The sequence below is a fragment of the Bidens hawaiensis genome, unplaced genomic scaffold, assembly GCF_021521415.1.
Source record: "Bidens hawaiensis isolate Kalapana, Puna unplaced genomic scaffold, B.hawaiensis_p1.1 tig00040706_1, whole genome shotgun sequence".
NCBI lineage: Eukaryota > Viridiplantae > Streptophyta > Magnoliopsida > Asterales > Asteraceae > Bidens > Bidens hawaiensis.
In genome coordinates this window covers 108,580-126,843 of record NW_027497203.1, presented here as the reverse complement: position 1 = coordinate 126,843, position 18,264 = coordinate 108,580, and the positions used below count along the sequence as shown (strand labels likewise).

Below are 18,264 nucleotides of genomic sequence, written 5' to 3'. Positions count from 1 at the left end.
CATCGAATTCTGAAGATATCCTAAATGGTCCAAATGGGGGCAAGAAACCTTTTTACGATCCATGAATTTCTTCCCTAACGTTCAAAGTTGTTCCGGTTTGAGAAAGGAGCACCGACCGAACACTTATTAGTTATTACAACCACCTCGGTTGTTCATATTTCATTTTACGCTTTTGACACTACTAACCAAAAACATAGAATCAACATTTAACAAACTCAAAAAGGAGAGTTTGATATAGGAAAAATGTCTTCTAGAACACAAATGTAAATAGTCCAAATATACTTTACATGTTACATAAACTACTCCTACCAACTCAAAAATGTAACAACCTAGTTTACCTCCAAACACATTAGGCCCTAAATACTAATCACCCTCAAATGGGTCCTTGTTTCCCTTTCATCTTTATACACAAACATTATCCATTTAACTCAAAACTTTTAAACAAAACAGAACAAACATAAAAACCACCTTACCTGTTTCCATTAGATGCATGCCTGCATGCTATGCTTACATAACCGCCTTTTGCCTCATCTCTATCACCTTCCTGTGAGAATTCGAGTGTATAGACGGAACAAAAGTCGGACTTAAAGCCGGCCGATACTCAGGGTAAAGCCGCCCGGACCGATACCGGACCCCACACGCATTACAAAGTGTTTTTGGGCCCATTGGGCCTTCCCTCCATTGTGGCGTTTTGGTGATCTCGCAGTGGGCGCACTTCTTAATCCCCGGCACCTCAACCGGTCGTTTTGTTTCCACATGAATCTTTTTGCCTTTGTTTGGATGTCCCATGGAATGAGACAGTATCCACGGGTTGGTGTTTGGTCTCATACGTTTGGTTCGGGTCCTTACGGGAATCGGGATCTCGGTTCCTAACGAGACGCCTTTATTGTTTGAGCTTGAGGTGCGGCTTTCGAGGACCGAGTTTGGACTCGGTGCCTCGAAGGGCACTTGTAAAGGATATAGCTTATTATTTTCAACATAAGCCGGCTGCTGTCTTAGCTGAGAAATCATGGCATTGTGATACTGTTCTTGACAAGTTTTGTTATTCTGTCAAAATAACAAAAATAATATATAACTGCACATGAGAATGTGATTTTGGAGGGAAGCAAAGCAAGATACTTACAAGCACAGGGTGGTTGAAGGGTGGATCCGCGTACGAGCCAAAGTTATCGACGCCAACTACTTGAGGAGCCGGTGGCGGGATAACCTCTTTGAAAACCTCAGATGGAATAGGTCCGAGTTTAGAGGCCCAATCTTCAGCAAAACCATCTCCTTCAAGACTCTCCATTGGGAAATCAAGCATATTAAGAATATCACCGAAACAATCCTCATCATTCGCGCAGTGAGTATTATCACCGAAACAATCCTCATCGTTTGCGCGGTGAGTATTGCAATCAACGGCGGAAAAAACAGGCTCGGTTTTGCACATTCTCTTATCCTGCAAGGAGAATTCAATCGGATATATATCGCATTAACATAACATATTACAACTCAATGTTTCTTATAAGAGAAAACAAAATATGTGACAAAGTACCTTTTTCTTAAGTTCGTGCAAGCACAATGTGTCGTGGGACAAGACAAGTTCGTGAGTTACAAGTTACAACTCAAATGAATGAATATTTTTAATTAATGCTGTTTAATATTAATAGTCTTGAGCATGCACAAGAGAAGATATTCGAAATCAATTTTAATGTTACAATATTGGCCGACTTAATATTAACTAATATTTAAAGGAAGGAATGAAATCAAACTATTTATTGCTATGTGTTACTTTAATATCCCCGGGATTTATGTCCGAGGACTTGTAAGTTGTAACTCCAAAATGGTTTTTTATTTGAAATTAAAAGCTACGAGATTTTTCACTTTATTTGAAATTATGAATTAAAAGTAGTAAAAGGGAGACATGTAACTCAGAATAACATTTTTCCTAAAGAGAGTAAGAAGTAAGAACCAATGAAATAAATCTAACTGTTTCAGTGTAGGTTGCTTCATTAAATTGGAAAGGAATAAAAGAGTAAAAATGTAAAATAGCAAAAGCAGTCCTTTGTCAAATTACTAGTTTCACTTTCTTTGGTTGGTAACTTATATTTTAGGCTATGTGTAGTGGAATGCTACAAAATGGGAGATTTTCGAGACGTAACGCTACGTCAACAGAGGAGCGATTTTCATGTTAGGGTGTACTGGTGTTGTCACCTTTTATCGCATTTTAATTTTTTATTATTATTTTTAACCCACAAACCAGCGACAAATCTATATCGCGCCCCCCCCTTCTAAAATTGCCCGGATATTGCCCGGGGGCAGCGTTGTCGCCCAAAATCCATCCTTGTCGCCCACTACGCGTAGTATTAGTAATCCTATACCATATTTACATATTGATAAAATTATATTTGTAATGTCATCATGACACTTCTAACTTTCATAAATGAATATTTTATTGAATTTTATGTAACATTAATTATAAATTGTTTTGAAATGTCATAAATCAAAGCACAAGCAAAGTAGTTTCTTGACTGGCATTCTCAACGAAAATGTGATTAGTCATATTGTCAATATGAATTATTATCAGCTAAAATTATAAAAATCCAATTTATCATTACTTTAAACTGACATAAGTTTTACTTAGTTATTTAATTGTCTTAAATATTTATATGACAAAGTATTGTTTTTTCAAAAACAAAGGACCTTTAAAAAAAGGTGCAGTTACCACATCATAAACCTTGCATCATCCCATTTACACCATTTATTAATTACATTTTATACGGTTAGGCTCCGTTTCTAACGCGCCATATGTTATACAATAATAATCCATAAATAAACGCAAATACCTTAGTCAATTAAAACCAAGGCCTTTAGAAAATTACATACACATTTTTTTTTCGTTACCATTAAATAATTTCATAAAATTACTCCCTTAAAGTTAAAACCATTTACTTTTAAAAAAATAATAAAAAAATAAAATGAAATGCTAATAACACCTATGCGTGTTAGTGTGCTACTTTAGCCGAACCTACCCAACTTTATTCTTAAAAAAGCAAAAACGACATCGTAACGACACATCAAACTTACCCTAAAAAACACGACATCTCAGACCACCGTCGGAGAAAACAAGGAAACCAAAACCTTAACGGAAGCAAACCCACTTTCCGATCAACCAATTAAAACCTGAATCTGAATCTAATGGGTGACAGAAGAGCGAATCAACTGACCTGTGAGTCCATGGAGAATCTGGTTACCATCGAACAGGAATCAATTGGATGAATTGAAGAGGTGAGTGATTTTTAGGGCAAAGAAAAGAAACGAGAAAAGGGGGAAAATGAAAATAGAAATGGAAATAGAAAAATGGAGTTAATAGGGGGTGATGGTGCATGGGACCATGTGGTGGGGTGAGGTGCAGGTGATTAAAGAGAGTAAATGTGAAGTGATTAATTACATTACAACAAAAACCCGGGCCCACCATCACATGTGATGCGATGTAACGCCCCCACTTCATGGATCGGGTCGCAACTTGCTTGCCGTACACCGACACCCCACATTTCACACAATAATTATTATTATTATTATACCATAAGTTTTTTTTAATAATAATAATTATTATAGTTATAATAACAAAACAAGTATTGCTTTTAGGAAAAAAAATTATTAATGATATTCGCGTGATCTATAGTATCATGTGTTTGAGCATGTGCCAATACAACATCTGATTTGATACGAGATTAATAATAACATTATTTAGTTTTTGGATATTAATAAAAGGGAAAATTCTTAAATAAGTATTTATGAAAATAAATTTCAATTTTTAGGTACCACTTGCAAAAAAATTCAGAAATAGATATTATAAACTAGTCGTGACGAGCAGTTGTAGAACCAATTAAAACTTGCCGTGTGTCCTTAAACTAACCGTAACGAGCACGTTCACTAATCATCTATTCGTCACGACTAAATAAGTTTTATGCCTCATAATCAACGCACACAGGTTATTCATAAGTCCTTTAGTCGCGACTACTAGTTTACCCGGTTTAAATTCCCTACATGAGTAGTTTATTAGTAGTTAGCTCGTCACGACTAGTTTAACCTTATAATCTACTTATAGCGACTGAAGGACTTATGAATTACTCGTGGGTTTTGATTACGAGGCATGAAACCTATTTAGTCGTGACGAGTAAATGATTAGTGAACGTGCTCGTCACGGTTAGTTTAAGGACATGTAGCAAGTTCTAATTGGTATCACAAACTACTCATCACGACTAGTTTATAATACCTATTTCTGAAATTTCTTGCAAAATGGTACCTAAAACTTGAAATTTGTTTTCATAAATGCTTATTTTGGGAATTTCCGCTTAATAAAATGTCTAATTTATTATTGTATTTTGACTATTTTTTTTTCTATTATAAACGAGGTAATAAAAGCTGTCGCAACATGTAGTTCGCTATGGCATAAGCACTAAATCAAGGTTGGGCTTGTTATGATAGCAAACGTCAGTTATAGTATCGGCATACATATAACTTATAGGTTCGTTATAGCACCGACACTAAACATAAAAAATATATTAGTAAACGTCGGCCATAGTATCGGCATACATACAACTTATAGGTTCGTTACAGTACCGACACTTAACATAAAAATATATTAGTAAACGTCCAAAATAATAATGACACTCGTATAACTTACGATAATAAAAAAAACGCATTTAAAATGTCATTTATTTGATCAGTAAAGCATGGGCTTTGTGCGAATACAATCTGTATCAGTTAGGTAATTTCGTCATATTAATATATATTTAAAACAAAAAAATACATATTTAAACCAAAATGATGGCGAATTGACAAGAATTCGGTTGGTATTAGATAGGTTCGTTTCGTTTTCGGAACTAAACCCATAAAATATTTTCGACAAATTAACATATTAAAAAAAATATTTAAAGCATAAAAAGGCTAATAAAATTTTCAAAAAATTGCTTGCAGATAGAAAAATAGATAATTAACTTAGATATAGTAAAAGGAAATGAAGAAGAGTAAGAATGTGAACAAGTAAAGCCACCGCTCCTGCAGTTGATGTATTTCACAAGTCCACATAAATGATTATTCAAGATCAAGGTACAGTTCTCAGAGCACAACTGTCAGAATGTTGCTATACATTTACTCAACTTCAACGAGATGCTCCAGTTGAGAAAGTATTTATTTGGTGAAAATTTTTATATCTATCTATCTATCTATCTATCAAGTCCCTTGGGTTGGGTCTGAAATGGGTTATAAGACTCCAAATGGGTAGTTCGCGTTAAAATGGACCTTAAAAAAAGTATCAATTTGGTTCGGGTTAAATATGGGCTTGAACATAACATAAAATAGAGGAAGGGGTGGTGGTGATGTAGGAGATGATGGTGCGATAACAATAATGGTCGCAATGGCGACAATAGTGGAAGGGGCTATGGGAGAGGGTGTGGCAATGGCGCCGACTAGCAGGTGGTGGCAACACGCATTAGTTGTGACTTGTGAGTGTTGTTCATCCATTTGGATTCATTTATAAGCTAACAAGTTTTATAATAGTAGTGGCAAAAGTTAACCTGTTGAATAGTTTGTGTAGGCCTAAATTTATCCCTTCAAGGGATGAGCTCGGTGCATGTATTCCGTTTTACCGATTCTTAAAAATACACAGTTTCATATTCTAAAAATTAGGTAAACAAACTATTCCAAGTTAAAACCATTAATCTAGTGATAAAGATGGTGAAAGCCAACTGGAACTTTTGATAGGACAGTGGTACAAAAAACAAAAGAGACATTCACACATGCTCTATATATGCAAGAACATCCTTGCTACAAACACTCCAAGATTAAATTATATATTTATTTGTTTTAACTTTTAAAAAAAACCAAGTGTGGTTTTAATAACCATCTTTCAGTTTGGAACCTGACAATTGTTAATCATGTATGCATTATCAACACACCCTTTGGGTTGAGGGTTAAAGAAGTTTGATAGTTTAGAATTTAGATCATTGGCTTGCCCAAACAGCTTTAGAGAGATCAAGATTGCTTAAACGACATGCTCCCAGTAGACGTTCTGGAAGCTCGTCTCGTGTGCTTGCCTGTACAATTTACATATATAAAATCTCTAACTTTTTTTAAAATAAATAAGCAAGAATCACACATTAGTGATGAGGTTGGTGGTTATAAATTTTCTGTTAAGCTATTCGTACCTGTATAACAAACGCGCTCTCGATTATCAAATTACTGAAGCAACTGAAAGTCTTGCCAGCCACCCCTCTTGCACATGCTGACGAACCAACGTCGATGTCCATCTGTAACAACTTTCATATGGTTAGGTGTTAAGGATAATAAAACATAACTACAGAGTTTGTTTTCTAGTTTAATTACCTCCAAGTAGTTTTGTCCATGTGTGTAGTTGATTTTAAGCATATTACCAATCAGAGCCGGTCTTCGAATAGTTTGTCTGAGAATCCATGGTCCCTGAAAAGGAATTTGCACATGTGTGTGTTTAGTCCATTTGTCTAATTTTATCATATGATAATATTATGAGGTCCCCTAACCTTGGTTACATGAGGGATGAACTTAAATCTTGAATTCCTAAATGCATCATCTCCTTCTATAAATCTCTCTAGCAATGGTATATCTTTGATAGGGGTACGCGTTGTATAATAAAAAACTAGATTATAATTTGTTGAACTTGGGATCTGATTAATAACATTCATCATATTATTATATTTTTAAAGCCATAGTTTATTTAAAATTATAAATCATACTACCATAGTTTAACTACCTGGAAGTTAAGAATAATGAAGAATTCTGGGCGGCCATCGGCTGCATATTTCTGCAGAATAAATCTTGTAAATCAATCCATTAAAAAGAAACCAAAGTTTAATTAAGGGACCAACCTGAACGATATTTCCGGGTCGTTTAGCAAGATGATCTTCTCGTTTATCTGATTTCAGTAAGTCCACTACAACGGTTTGCAGTAATATACTTTCTGCTGTAATCTGCAACATTTACATGACAAGTTGACCGCTAACATCTTGAACTTAAATGCATGATTATTGTTAAATAACATGAGACGACTGTAACAGAATTTTACCTTCTTATGGTCATCCAAAAACGTTCTTCCCCGAATTTGAAACAAAGAGGGTTCTGGTGTTGACCAACTGTGGGGCATATTACCGGTTTGATCTTCCGGAAGATTGATTGTGTAGTTATACGACACACGTTGGTCCCACACTACCGTCTCTGCGTCTTGACAACCTTCATTCTGCATTGCAGCACATGTTGATCGAGTATCTAATGCTAATTCACATACAGATTCATGCTTCTCTTCCGCTTTATTTTCTGACCCGGTCAACAAACAAAGGTTCTGAGAAGTCAAAGAATTCATCCGACTCATCATCCATTGTAACAAGATTTGACCGATCATTTTCCTTATGCAGCAAACTATCTTTCTTCAATTCTCGTGAAGAAAATTCAGATGATAAGTAATCGGCTGAGGTTGCCTTGAAATGTTCTCTCAAAGCTGCAAATGCATGTATATTGTGCATATATATATATATATACAATGACTCAGTATACAGAAAATGAGAATGAAAATACGTATAAATTACTCAAGTAAAGAAGCAACCTGCAAGTCTTTCAAGCATGTGAATCGTGAGAGATCTATCAGAAGATTTATGTAAATTATGTCTCCAGGATTTCCAGTTAATAGTAAGCATGTGTCTTACAACTGACTGCTTATATTGATGTCCAGGAGATATCACATAACCTCCACCTGTAAGAGTGCCAAAATACCGATGAATTTAAGGTAAGCAGTGTTTATGTAACTCTTAAAGTTACACATACATTTAAGGAAAGCGCGAATAAATCCTTTTTGAGGAGGGCATTTGTTGTGAATTACAGAATGATAAAGAATAACTGCAACGAAATAAACAAAATGAGTATTATCTACGAGTGAAAGAATTGAAGACATCTAAACGGAGAATTTCATACTATATGTCCCGTTGTCTTCCCTCCTCCAATAACGGTGCAATAGTAAGTCTCTTTGTTTCATAGACCTGAAATTTACTGCAATTATGAAGGAAGCATAGATGTTGTTATTACAATATTATTAGCTATTCATACCAAGGTAACCATTCACCATTTAGTTGCTTGTGAATAATATCAGTGTGATCATCAATGTTTTCGATCACACCACCCTTCTGAAAACAGAAGTCCCATCTGCAATATAGCAAGAGATAAATCTTTTAGGAGATGAAAAGTAAATAATATATATCCTTACTGTGATCTTGAGAAACCAAGACTCATAAGTGTCTGAAAAATGACTTCCAGGGCTTCTTCGATTACACTAACAGCTGCTAATGCAGGATGACCTTTTCTCTGCAACACAAAATATGTACATGCAACATTATGACCTTTGTGCGTGCGTGTGTGTGTGTGTGGATTTAAGCATGATACTAACTTTAGTAAAACCATCTTGATATCTTGCTTGTTTAAATAGCCTGATACCTGATGTAAAAAACAAAACTTTTAACGATTTACTTTGGCCATATTGAGGAAATGTTACATTAGTTCGGATATTTACCATGGTGACAACCAAAGATTGTCCATTGTGATGGTTCGGACATATCAGCATTTCGGGAATCCATAATTGAGGTTAAAGAGACGATGTCATCAACGTCATTCTTATCAAACAATCTACCAGAACACGTCGACCTGAAGATCACGAAAACTGGTCATTTAATTGTCAGTTAAAATCCAAAAGCTACTCTATTTTAGACACAACATAATTCGGTGTCGACATGATTATTACACAATTGCAGCTAGAGTATTATGTACTGGTGTTCATACCTAGGACAATCCAAATAGATTCCGGGATTCCGTTTGACCTATATTTATCAAAGCACTCGAGTCATCAGTAACAGAAATTGGTTAATTCCATGTTTCAAATGCTCATCAATGTTCACCTTCTTAGATAATTCGTCAAAAGATTCGACCCATTTTGCAGCTTCTTCAGGACTAGTTGCTCCTAACTATGTAATTTACGATGTAAAAAGTCAACTGTTAACATAAGTACATTTTCAGAAATTAAACTTACATTAAATAAACTACCTTAGCATGAGCATCATAATTTGAGGTATCAGAAAGTGTGAAAACAAAGAGGACCTGGATTAGACATTATATTAAAGCAGTCTTTAAGTAGTAGTAACAAACAGGCTTTATTTAGCTTATTACTGAAAGATGATTTTATAAATTATAAATATACACCTACAAACATTTTGATACCTTTCCTCGAATATGTTTCCTCCCGTTGTCCGTTACACGAATGCGGGAATCTACAACTGCGCTTCTAATAGGATCCTAGAACAAGCAACCAAATGTTTATTGGTTATTAGAATAATAATAATGTGCTTTACGTGTTAGAAGACTATAAGACTTCTTCAACTAAAATTTTCCATCTTAATGGCGTCTAAATTGCAATTTCATATTTCCAAACAAACTTGTTGGGACTTCATAGGTTACCGACAAAAATGTCACAATTAACATCTCACACGCAAAACTAGCAAAAACCAACCAGTGTTTTTGCATAATGATCAGTGGCCTTTAAATTAACAAAAAACAAATACTAAAAATTCATTTTAGCGGGTTTCTTAAAGTCAAAACATACCAGATTATACAGATTACTTCAGAACCTAACACATGTGCATGAAACCGAAAAAACAAATGGTTTGCTTTTATGTTTTTTAAAAATCCGAACTTACGGTTTTGTTATGGTTTTGCATGTTATAAAAACCGAAAAGGCCGAACCGAACATAATTTATAGATTATCATTTAAACTTTTTTGTTTTAAGTAATTTATAGTTTAAAAAAAATAATAAATATGTAAACAATTTAGCCCAAATGTATAATAAATTAATAATCAATTAGTTATTAATCAACAAAATAATTTAGACCAAAATTCATTATTTTTTGCACAAAAAAAATAATAATATAAAATTTCTTGACCCAAAATTTTCAGGCTCATATGACAAACTGACAAAATCAAACCCAAACTGAAATCGAATGGTTTTAAAAAATTCAAAAATCGAAGTTTAGGTTTTGGCCCAAAACTGACCCAACAGTGTTGGTAATTCCGGACCGTATTCACAAGTCAGTGAATATGAAAGGACCTAAGTTGACAAGTCGGCCAAGTTGGTTTAGTTTCCTAATTGTAATATGATTAAGACAATTAGTATCATAATGTTGTAACAAGGTTTTGAGTCAGTATTGTCTTTGCAATAATAAAGTATTTATCAATCATGTGTCTTGAAACCGAACCATGCACACCCCTAGAACCAAAATTCATACCCAAGATGACGTTCGATCAGTATGTTGCTATAAATCCTAACCAAAACCGAAGAAAGTCGCACGCCCATTTTAGAAATCAATTAGTAAACAAAAACATCGAGCTGAGAAGGATCAAACAAACCTTGTTGTTGGAATGGTGGAAGCTCATGAAACGATGATGTTGAAGAACGTAGTAAAGCTTACGCGCGTATTTGAATATTCCAATAGTATTAGAGCTAATGAGATACAGCCAACCTTCCATTATGATTGCTTCATCATCATCATTAGTCTGTCTCCATGCATCCATTGTCAGCACTGAAAACTGGTTTAGTTTAGAACAATATATATATATATATATATATATATATATATATATATATATTATGGCATTACTACAAGTTGCATGGATCCGACACGGTCAAGAGCTAGGTGATAACTTGTGATTGTGTCCTGGGCCCATTTATCAGGCTTACAAGTTACAAGCTGGCTGGCAGTCCATGTCCCATATTGTGTCAGTTTTTAGTGTCTTGACAACATTGATTTTGTTTTTCCTTTTGAGAAACACGTTGTTCAATTAAACATCATTCACTTATCATATAGACCATCATTTACTTGGATAGAGAAACACGATGTACAAACTGTTCACAAAATCATACAGCAAGTATGATTTGTTTTACTGACACATAAATGATTGATGTGATCACTGACGAGGTCATACGGCCAGTATGATCATTATTTTTGCTTTATCATACTGCACAAATGATATTACATGTTCAATATGACGTGATAGCCATACTGATGTATAGGCTGAATGTTGGAAGTAATTTCGGAGAGCAAGTCATAAGTTGGTGAACTTGAGGGATCAATAATGACATCTCGGTCACAGCTGGTTATGTTTCCTAATTATATTATGTTTCTTAAATTGTATTGTAATTATAATTGGTAATGTCTTGGCTAGCAAGTTAGGTCAGTCTATATAAACAGAATTATGGTTAGACATTATAGATGAAGTGAGGTGCAACCGAGTTAGGGTTCATCTAGAGACACACACGAGCTGTAACCGAGTTAGGGTTCATCAAGAGTCAAACCGAGTTAGGGTTTGAGAGTTGTAATCAGTTTTTTGAGTTGGATTTTCTGATTAATATAAACAAGAGTTGTACGTTTAGTTTGTGTTTGATTATCGATCCGGGAGTTAACTGAACATTGTAAGGCACGATTTGGCATCACTTTTTCATGGCAGTAAGGGACGTTAAACACCAAGCCGGGGAAGCGTTAAGGGGCAGCGACGGTATTGGGTTAACGATGGAAGTGGTTGTGAGGGTGGGCGTTATGGGGCGACGGCTGACGTGGATGGGGTTAACTAGTTAGCATCACCTTTTCTTTTTATTATTCAAAATTCTTACTTATCTTACTTTTTATTATAAAAAAAATGATTTGAATAATTGTTGAAATCACCTAAGATTATTTAAAATTAAAACATAGGTAACTTTTGTAAAAAGATATTCATAGATAGCTTCTTTACAAATGGTGGTTAAGATGTCTTGACTTTTAAGTTTATGTATTTATTTATAGATTGTTGTATGATAATTGATAATACAATTTATTTTAACCTATTATTACTAATCAAATGAAAGTCATGGTTAACCGATTCCAGTTATGTTGTGAACCTTTTATAGGAAGGCATTCACGTGATATATATACACAACCATCACAAGTGAACCTAAAAGTTTGTTCGTTACAATAGTGGCTCGGACACATAACTTTTTTTATTATTATTTATATGAGTTATTAACTTTAGATATACATAATACATGCATGTTATTTTACAAGTTTTTTGGTCAGATCGGGTTGTCACAAATAATTAACATTTAACGTTTAAATATCTCATTTTTCCGTAACTATATATTTTTTTTGTTAGAACGGTGATTTTCTTGCGTGTTAGGCCACCACACTCTCTAATTAGGAGAGCTCCGTTGCCCCACTCTGACCAGACTATGTTGTCTTAACCGAGCTCACGCTGGCTTCGATCAAAGTTTGGTTTGGGCTTCCCTAGAAAACTATATCGCCAACTGTCACTTGAAAGTGTTGTGTCACCACAAGAGCAGAACTCTCTGGCGTAACACACGTTAGGACTAAAACCCGGTGGGTTCGGGATTTAAACTGACAACCTCGCAAGACCTAGCTCAAATCTTCCATTGTCAATATCCATCCAAAGTGGCACAAGTAGGGATCGAACTTGGGTCTCCATTAAAGAACTCAAGCCTTTTATCACTATACCACAAGTGGGGGATTTCTCATAACTATATAACAATTATCAAATCAAATAAGTAATAGCAATTGTCAAATAACAATAAAAAACCTTAAATAAGTAATACCATTGAATATCCCATATATTCTCATAAATGAAATATAACAATTGTCAAATAACTTTTTCCTTAACTTCTTCCTAATACGTTTAAACATGTTCATGTTTCTTATTAATAAAAAATATATATATAATGTTAGCAAAATTTATTTGGGTTCATTAAAAAAAATCGTAATAAAGATGGGTATGGGTGCAAAGATTTGAGGCTGGTGAGTTGATTATGCATTCAATGCCAATACCACAACATAAGATGATAAGAATATACAAGATATATGTCTCATGCAACTATCAACATCCAACCAACTCCATCCAACCCATAATTTCTCTTCATTTATTGTCAACACAAAAAAGATACGTAGTTCTACAATTTCGGATTATACCAATAACATGTCAAAAACCGTCTTAAGTCTTAACCACTATACTATTTAATACTGGACAATGGCTAGGAGAGAGGGAAGGATGGGAGCTGGACATACCATTTAAAAAATCATAATGCTGTTTCTAAATGTTTGTTACGAATTTCATCCTTACCATTAATTGCTTCTAAAATATCGGTTAAATTTCTATAAAATAATTGTTTTACCTTACCTATTAAAAAGGAAAAAAAAATTTTGGTAAGGGTAGTTCCACCAATGATTTTGGCATCGCCACCGCCAACTCTTACACCTATGTTTCTGTCATCGCCACTGCTACGGATCAACCGACCCGCAATATTTTTATTTTATATGTAACATGTGTTACGGTTTTCGATCGATCCCAAAGATTTTTGAATGTCCACCCCCATAAATTCTTAAATACAGTTAGAAAAGATCAATATATACATGTTGCATTAAAAAAAGGTGCAAAGAATTCGGATAAATCATTTTGCTACTTTTTCAAAATGACTATTGACTAATGCATTACATTTTTGTGCGTCTGATTACCTCAGGGTTTAAACTTCATTTTATCTTTTAGTTTAATTGGTTATAATCACAATTTTTATACGTGAATTCAGGTGTCAAGTTACAAGAGAACATGACATTCGAGAATGAAAAAAAAAAAACTAACTTAGTAAAAAAAGTTCTAGGTCTATCACTATCGTCACCACTCACAGATGTTTTGGTCATTGTCGCCTGTCACGTTGGGCCGTCACCCACTACATTATTGCCATTACCACTTGCGGGTTTGCAACCACTTTAAAGTTTTAATTGTCGTAGGCTCTTATTAGTGAACATGTTTTCAAAATTTTCACCGGTTTTCTAAATAAATAAATCATCAAATATAAAAGGTTCAAAAGAGTAAAGTCAGTAAACACCCGCTAAAGATTGTTATTTACTGTATCATTTTCAATATGAAGGGGGTGTTTGGGATTCCTTATTTACACCTTCTTATACCTTATATAAGGAGTTTTTCATAAGTTACTCAATCCTAACTTATGAAAAACTCATTTTCCTTCTTTAAAAGGTTTAATAAGTTATATTATCCAAACACTATTTTAACTTACAAAAGTTAATAAGTTATAAGGAGGTAACAATAAGGAAACCCAAACAGCCTCGAAGTGTCCACATTACCGTCTACTATTATTAAAATTCCTTATAGCATTAATAATTAAATAGTCGTTTACTTGTTTTATATTTTCAAATTAAAGAGAAGAGTAAAGTGCCGATTTCATCCTTGTGGTTTGAAAAATAATGCGAATTTAGTTCAAAAACTTTATTTTTTGCATATGGACCATCCACGTTTCCAATTCTTGCCAATTACATCCAAATCACTAACCCCGTTAAATTTAATCGTTAAGTCAGGGGTAGACTTGTCTTTTCACTCTTTCTTTATTATATGAGTAAAATGCCAAAATCGTCCCTATGATTTGGTCACATTTGCAAATTTCGTCCAAAAATATTTTTTTTTCGCAATTAAACCCTTGATTTTTCCCAACCGTTGCCAATTTTGTCTAAATTGTTAACTCGGTCTAAATTCAACGTTAACTCAGGAGTGTTACTGTTCTTTTACATGTTTACATTATTATTATTATTATGTGTTTGTTCGATGACATATATAACATCTCATGATTCCTATGTTTGAATTAAATATAGTATCCGTTTGTTTATTCTTCTTTATTTTTAGTCATATAAAGGGTTTAGCCCAGTTTAATAATAATAATAATAATAATAACGTGCACAAACACGTAAAAGGACAGTAACACCCCCAAGTTAACGTTGAATTTAGACCGAGTTAACAATTTGGACGAAATTGGCAACGGTTTGGAAACATCGAGGGTCTAATTGCGAAAAAACTATTTTTGGATGAAATTCGCAAATGTTACCAAACTTCAGGGGTGATTTTGGCACTGCACTCATATAATAAAGAAAGTGAAAAAACATGTCTACCCCTGACTTAACGATTCAATTTAACGAGTTTAGTGATTTGGATGTAATTGGCAAGAATTAGAAAACGTGGATGGTCCATATGTAAAAAAAAATAAACTTTCTAAACTAAATTCGTATTATTTGTCAAACCAAAAGAACAAAAATAACACTTTATTCTAAAGAGAAACTTATGTACACGAAACTTAAATAAATAATTTTTTTAAAGTAACTTAAAGCAGTTGCTTTTATCAAAATAATAACCTTCATAAATGTCTTAATATTTCATGAACATGGTTTGACACTTGACAGTAATTACATTTATCTAAAGAGACCTATACTTCATAATAATTTACCTAAATTACCCTCCATAACATAAAACATGTTTGGTGAATTTCAAATCACCACAATCATATTTGTAATGCATACAACCGTTCAAAATGTTGTTTTAGAAAAGTTTAGTCATTATTGTGTTAGTATTATCATTATAATCAATCTTTAACATGTAAAGCGTCTACAATATTTTTAAAAGGTATTGCTCACTTGACTCGTTTCATCCTCGTATTGATTTGAGCTTTTATCAAACTTGGCATGCCTGAAAGGAGCGCATTACTCTAAACACAAAATGGTATATGATACTAATCCGAGACTTGAATGCTACAAATTCAATCACGTATAGTTTCTACTCGTAGTTGGAAACAAACCCATCTATATACAAATCAAGTATACAGATAAAAAAAATCAAAATTTCATTATACATTTATACCCAATGGAATTACATGAAAAAAAGAAAATAAACACATTTAAAATTTAAAATCCCTACATGTAGCTTTAGCTTAAACAAGGGAGTCTTTGGTTGCCTTTTTCACTTCAAAATGATTTTCTTTTTCGTGATGTCCCAAAAGAGGTGTGTTACTATCTTTAATCTGATAACCAAAAAAAAAATCATATTAATATTAATAAAAAATTTAATCATTTGTGAGGGATGGAGTGAGAGAGAAGGATACCTGAGAACCTTGAGAAAGATCAATAATTTGTTTCTTTTTGTTTTCATGGGTACAAAAGTAAGAATACAAGCCCATTCCAACAATGGCAACAAGTATTCCAATGATATTCTTTTCTGTAAAGGGGTCATGTAACAAAGTATATCCAAATCCAAGAACAAGACATGTTTTTAGATGTCCCAACACTTGGTATGTAACCGGTGATGTTTTGCCTATCACCAAAAATGTACTAAAGTTCACGGAAACAGCAATCACACATGACAGGATTATGAATCCCTGCAACATTCATTATAAATGCAGCTCGTCACAATTAGTTATAACATGTCAAATATGAGTAAAGCAGATAAGGGTAGTATCTTAATACCAAAACAAGAGGCGAATATTTGAAAGCAAAGACATTTTGCTTAGTGAGGTACTGATCTACTACAGGGCCCGTGACAAACAAAATAGCTGCTTGAAACGGTGCTGATTGATATAGCAACTGAGTTGATGACACATTTAGTCTCTTTTGAATTGTGTTGGTCAGCTGAATTTTTAATATTTTGTTAAGAATAACTTTTATATTACTTGATTACTTCAATTTAATTTCTAGCATTTTTGTAATATCAGTTAAATATGTCGGAAGGATACAATTTGACCAACACAGGTGGTGGCAATAGCAAGAATTGAGAGGATCGTGCCAACAAAATTGAGCTGAAGATCGGTCACTGATGCTATGCCAACTCCAAGAAGTAGGAGGAAGAGTGATAACTTTATTTTCTGGCTGCAAATTTTCATGGACCACAAAAAGTTTTTACTTGATATTTTGAAAAAGTTAGTTAAAAAAAGGTACCTGAACTGTTTTTTCAAGAAAACAGTTTCTAATAGGACAGTGAAAGGTATGATTGCAAGTTTGGTCATCTGTTAAACATCAAAACCAATGTAATATGTTACAGTTAATGTTTGAGGCATCTAGTTAAGCATGTGAATGTAATTCTGTAATGAAGATAAACCTGATAAAAGCCGATGGAGTTAAAGCCGAGGCTCAAGTTAAGAAAACCAATTGAAACACCGTTTAGGATGCCAAATAGGATCACAGTCTTCATATCGATTTTCTTGTTCTCAAAGAAATTCAAACGTTGTGCCACGTGAAGAGTGCAGTATGTTACCATCAGATGCCAACTAGTCAATGTTGTAGCTTCACGGAAAAATAAATCATCTCATTTTAGTATGCATTCTTTAGTATAAAGTATAAACCATCTTTTAACAATTTATCGGTTCTTTGCTATGTGATTTTAATATCCTGATATCGAATGAGACGTAGTGATAATGTTACGTGTGAAAAAACTAAAGTATACATTTCTTGTATCAAGCAAAGAATTAGAAAGCAAGTCAGATGAAAGAAAAAGTTTTGGTCAAGTTGTTGTCAAAGACAGTGATGGGCTATCCACCAGCCATTAAGAAGACTAATGATGTTTAGCTCATTTTGACCATCTAAAGGTGGATAAAACTTGTTTATGATACTAATAATGGTTACTTGACATACAAGTTAAAAGATAAAGGAGAATAATATAAAATGTTTACCAAAAGGAAAACCAAGGTTGCTCATGAGGGCTTTGTTGCAGATAACAATTGACACTGATGATACCACTGATAGAAACAATGCACCAATAACCCCCAACTGATACCCTGTCAATTCTCCCATCTTCTTTTCCTATCCATATAAAATATTATATATTTAGAAAACCAATTCAACTATAAATTAATTCATCTGGACTTGAAACTAGGCCTATAAACGAACCGAACATTCGAAGTTTGTTTATTTAATAAGCAAACGAACATGAACAAAATTATTTGTTCACTCACTTAAACGAACGAACATTAGCACAGGTTTTGTTCTTTCATTTAACATTTACTTGCTTATTTTATTTATTGAAAAATAAGTAAATCATCATGAACATCCACTAGAGTCTGCATTTGTGAATGCTAACTTATGAGCGTTTACGTTCGTAAACTGTTCTAGGTTTTAAATGGACGAACATGAACGAAGACGAAGATGTTCATTTTATTAATGAACGAACATGAACAAAAAAAATTTGTCCGATCATATGCTTGTATCGTGTTCATGTTCATATTCGGTTAAAGCTAAACGAATGAACACGAACACGCCCTTGTTCGTGATGGCTAAATGAATAAACATTAACGAATACGAACGTGACATGAACAAAAAAAAATCTGTTTGATCTTGAAACTAGGC

General features: G+C 33.8%; 2 protein-coding genes and 1 pseudogene across 3 annotated transcripts; all 3 read right to left on the bottom strand.

Moving 5' to 3' along the window:
• Positions 1–209: 209 nt before the first annotated feature.
• LOC143592354 (GATA transcription factor 11-like) lies at positions 210–3,274 on the bottom strand. The gene is made up of 3 exons (XM_077072292.1): positions 3,207–3,274; positions 1,124–1,438; positions 210–1,047 (listed from the first exon to the last, which is right to left on the bottom strand). Exons 1-3 carry the CDS (start codon positions 3,234–3,236, stop codon positions 508–510), a joined length of 885 nt encoding a protein of 294 aa, XP_076928407.1. The 5' UTR covers positions 3,237–3,274; the 3' UTR covers positions 210–507.
• Positions 3,275–5,928: 2,654 nt separating this feature from the next.
• LOC143592353 (protein ENHANCED DISEASE RESISTANCE 2-like) lies at positions 5,929–8,685 on the bottom strand (annotated as a pseudogene). Its single transcript, XR_013145908.1, has 14 exons — positions 8,576–8,685; positions 8,453–8,499; positions 8,273–8,370; positions 8,116–8,211; positions 7,984–8,048; positions 7,837–7,908; positions 7,619–7,765; positions 7,085–7,513; positions 6,888–6,989; positions 6,773–6,823; positions 6,543–6,686; positions 6,370–6,462; positions 6,192–6,293; positions 5,929–6,080 (listed from the first exon to the last, which is right to left on the bottom strand). The product of XR_013145908.1 is annotated as a protein ENHANCED DISEASE RESISTANCE 2-like (transcript).
• A 7,056-nt stretch (positions 8,686–15,741) lies between these two features.
• LOC143592352 (UDP-xylose transporter 1-like) lies at positions 15,742–17,726 on the bottom strand. Its single transcript, XM_077072291.1, has 7 exons — positions 17,592–17,726; positions 17,021–17,205; positions 16,861–16,928; positions 16,659–16,791; positions 16,393–16,554; positions 16,032–16,304; positions 15,742–15,950 (listed from the first exon to the last, which is right to left on the bottom strand). Exons 1-7 carry the CDS (start codon positions 17,710–17,712, stop codon positions 15,861–15,863), a joined length of 1,032 nt encoding a protein of 343 aa, XP_076928406.1. The 5' UTR covers positions 17,713–17,726; the 3' UTR covers positions 15,742–15,860.
• Between the last annotated feature and the right edge of the window lie 538 nt (positions 17,727–18,264).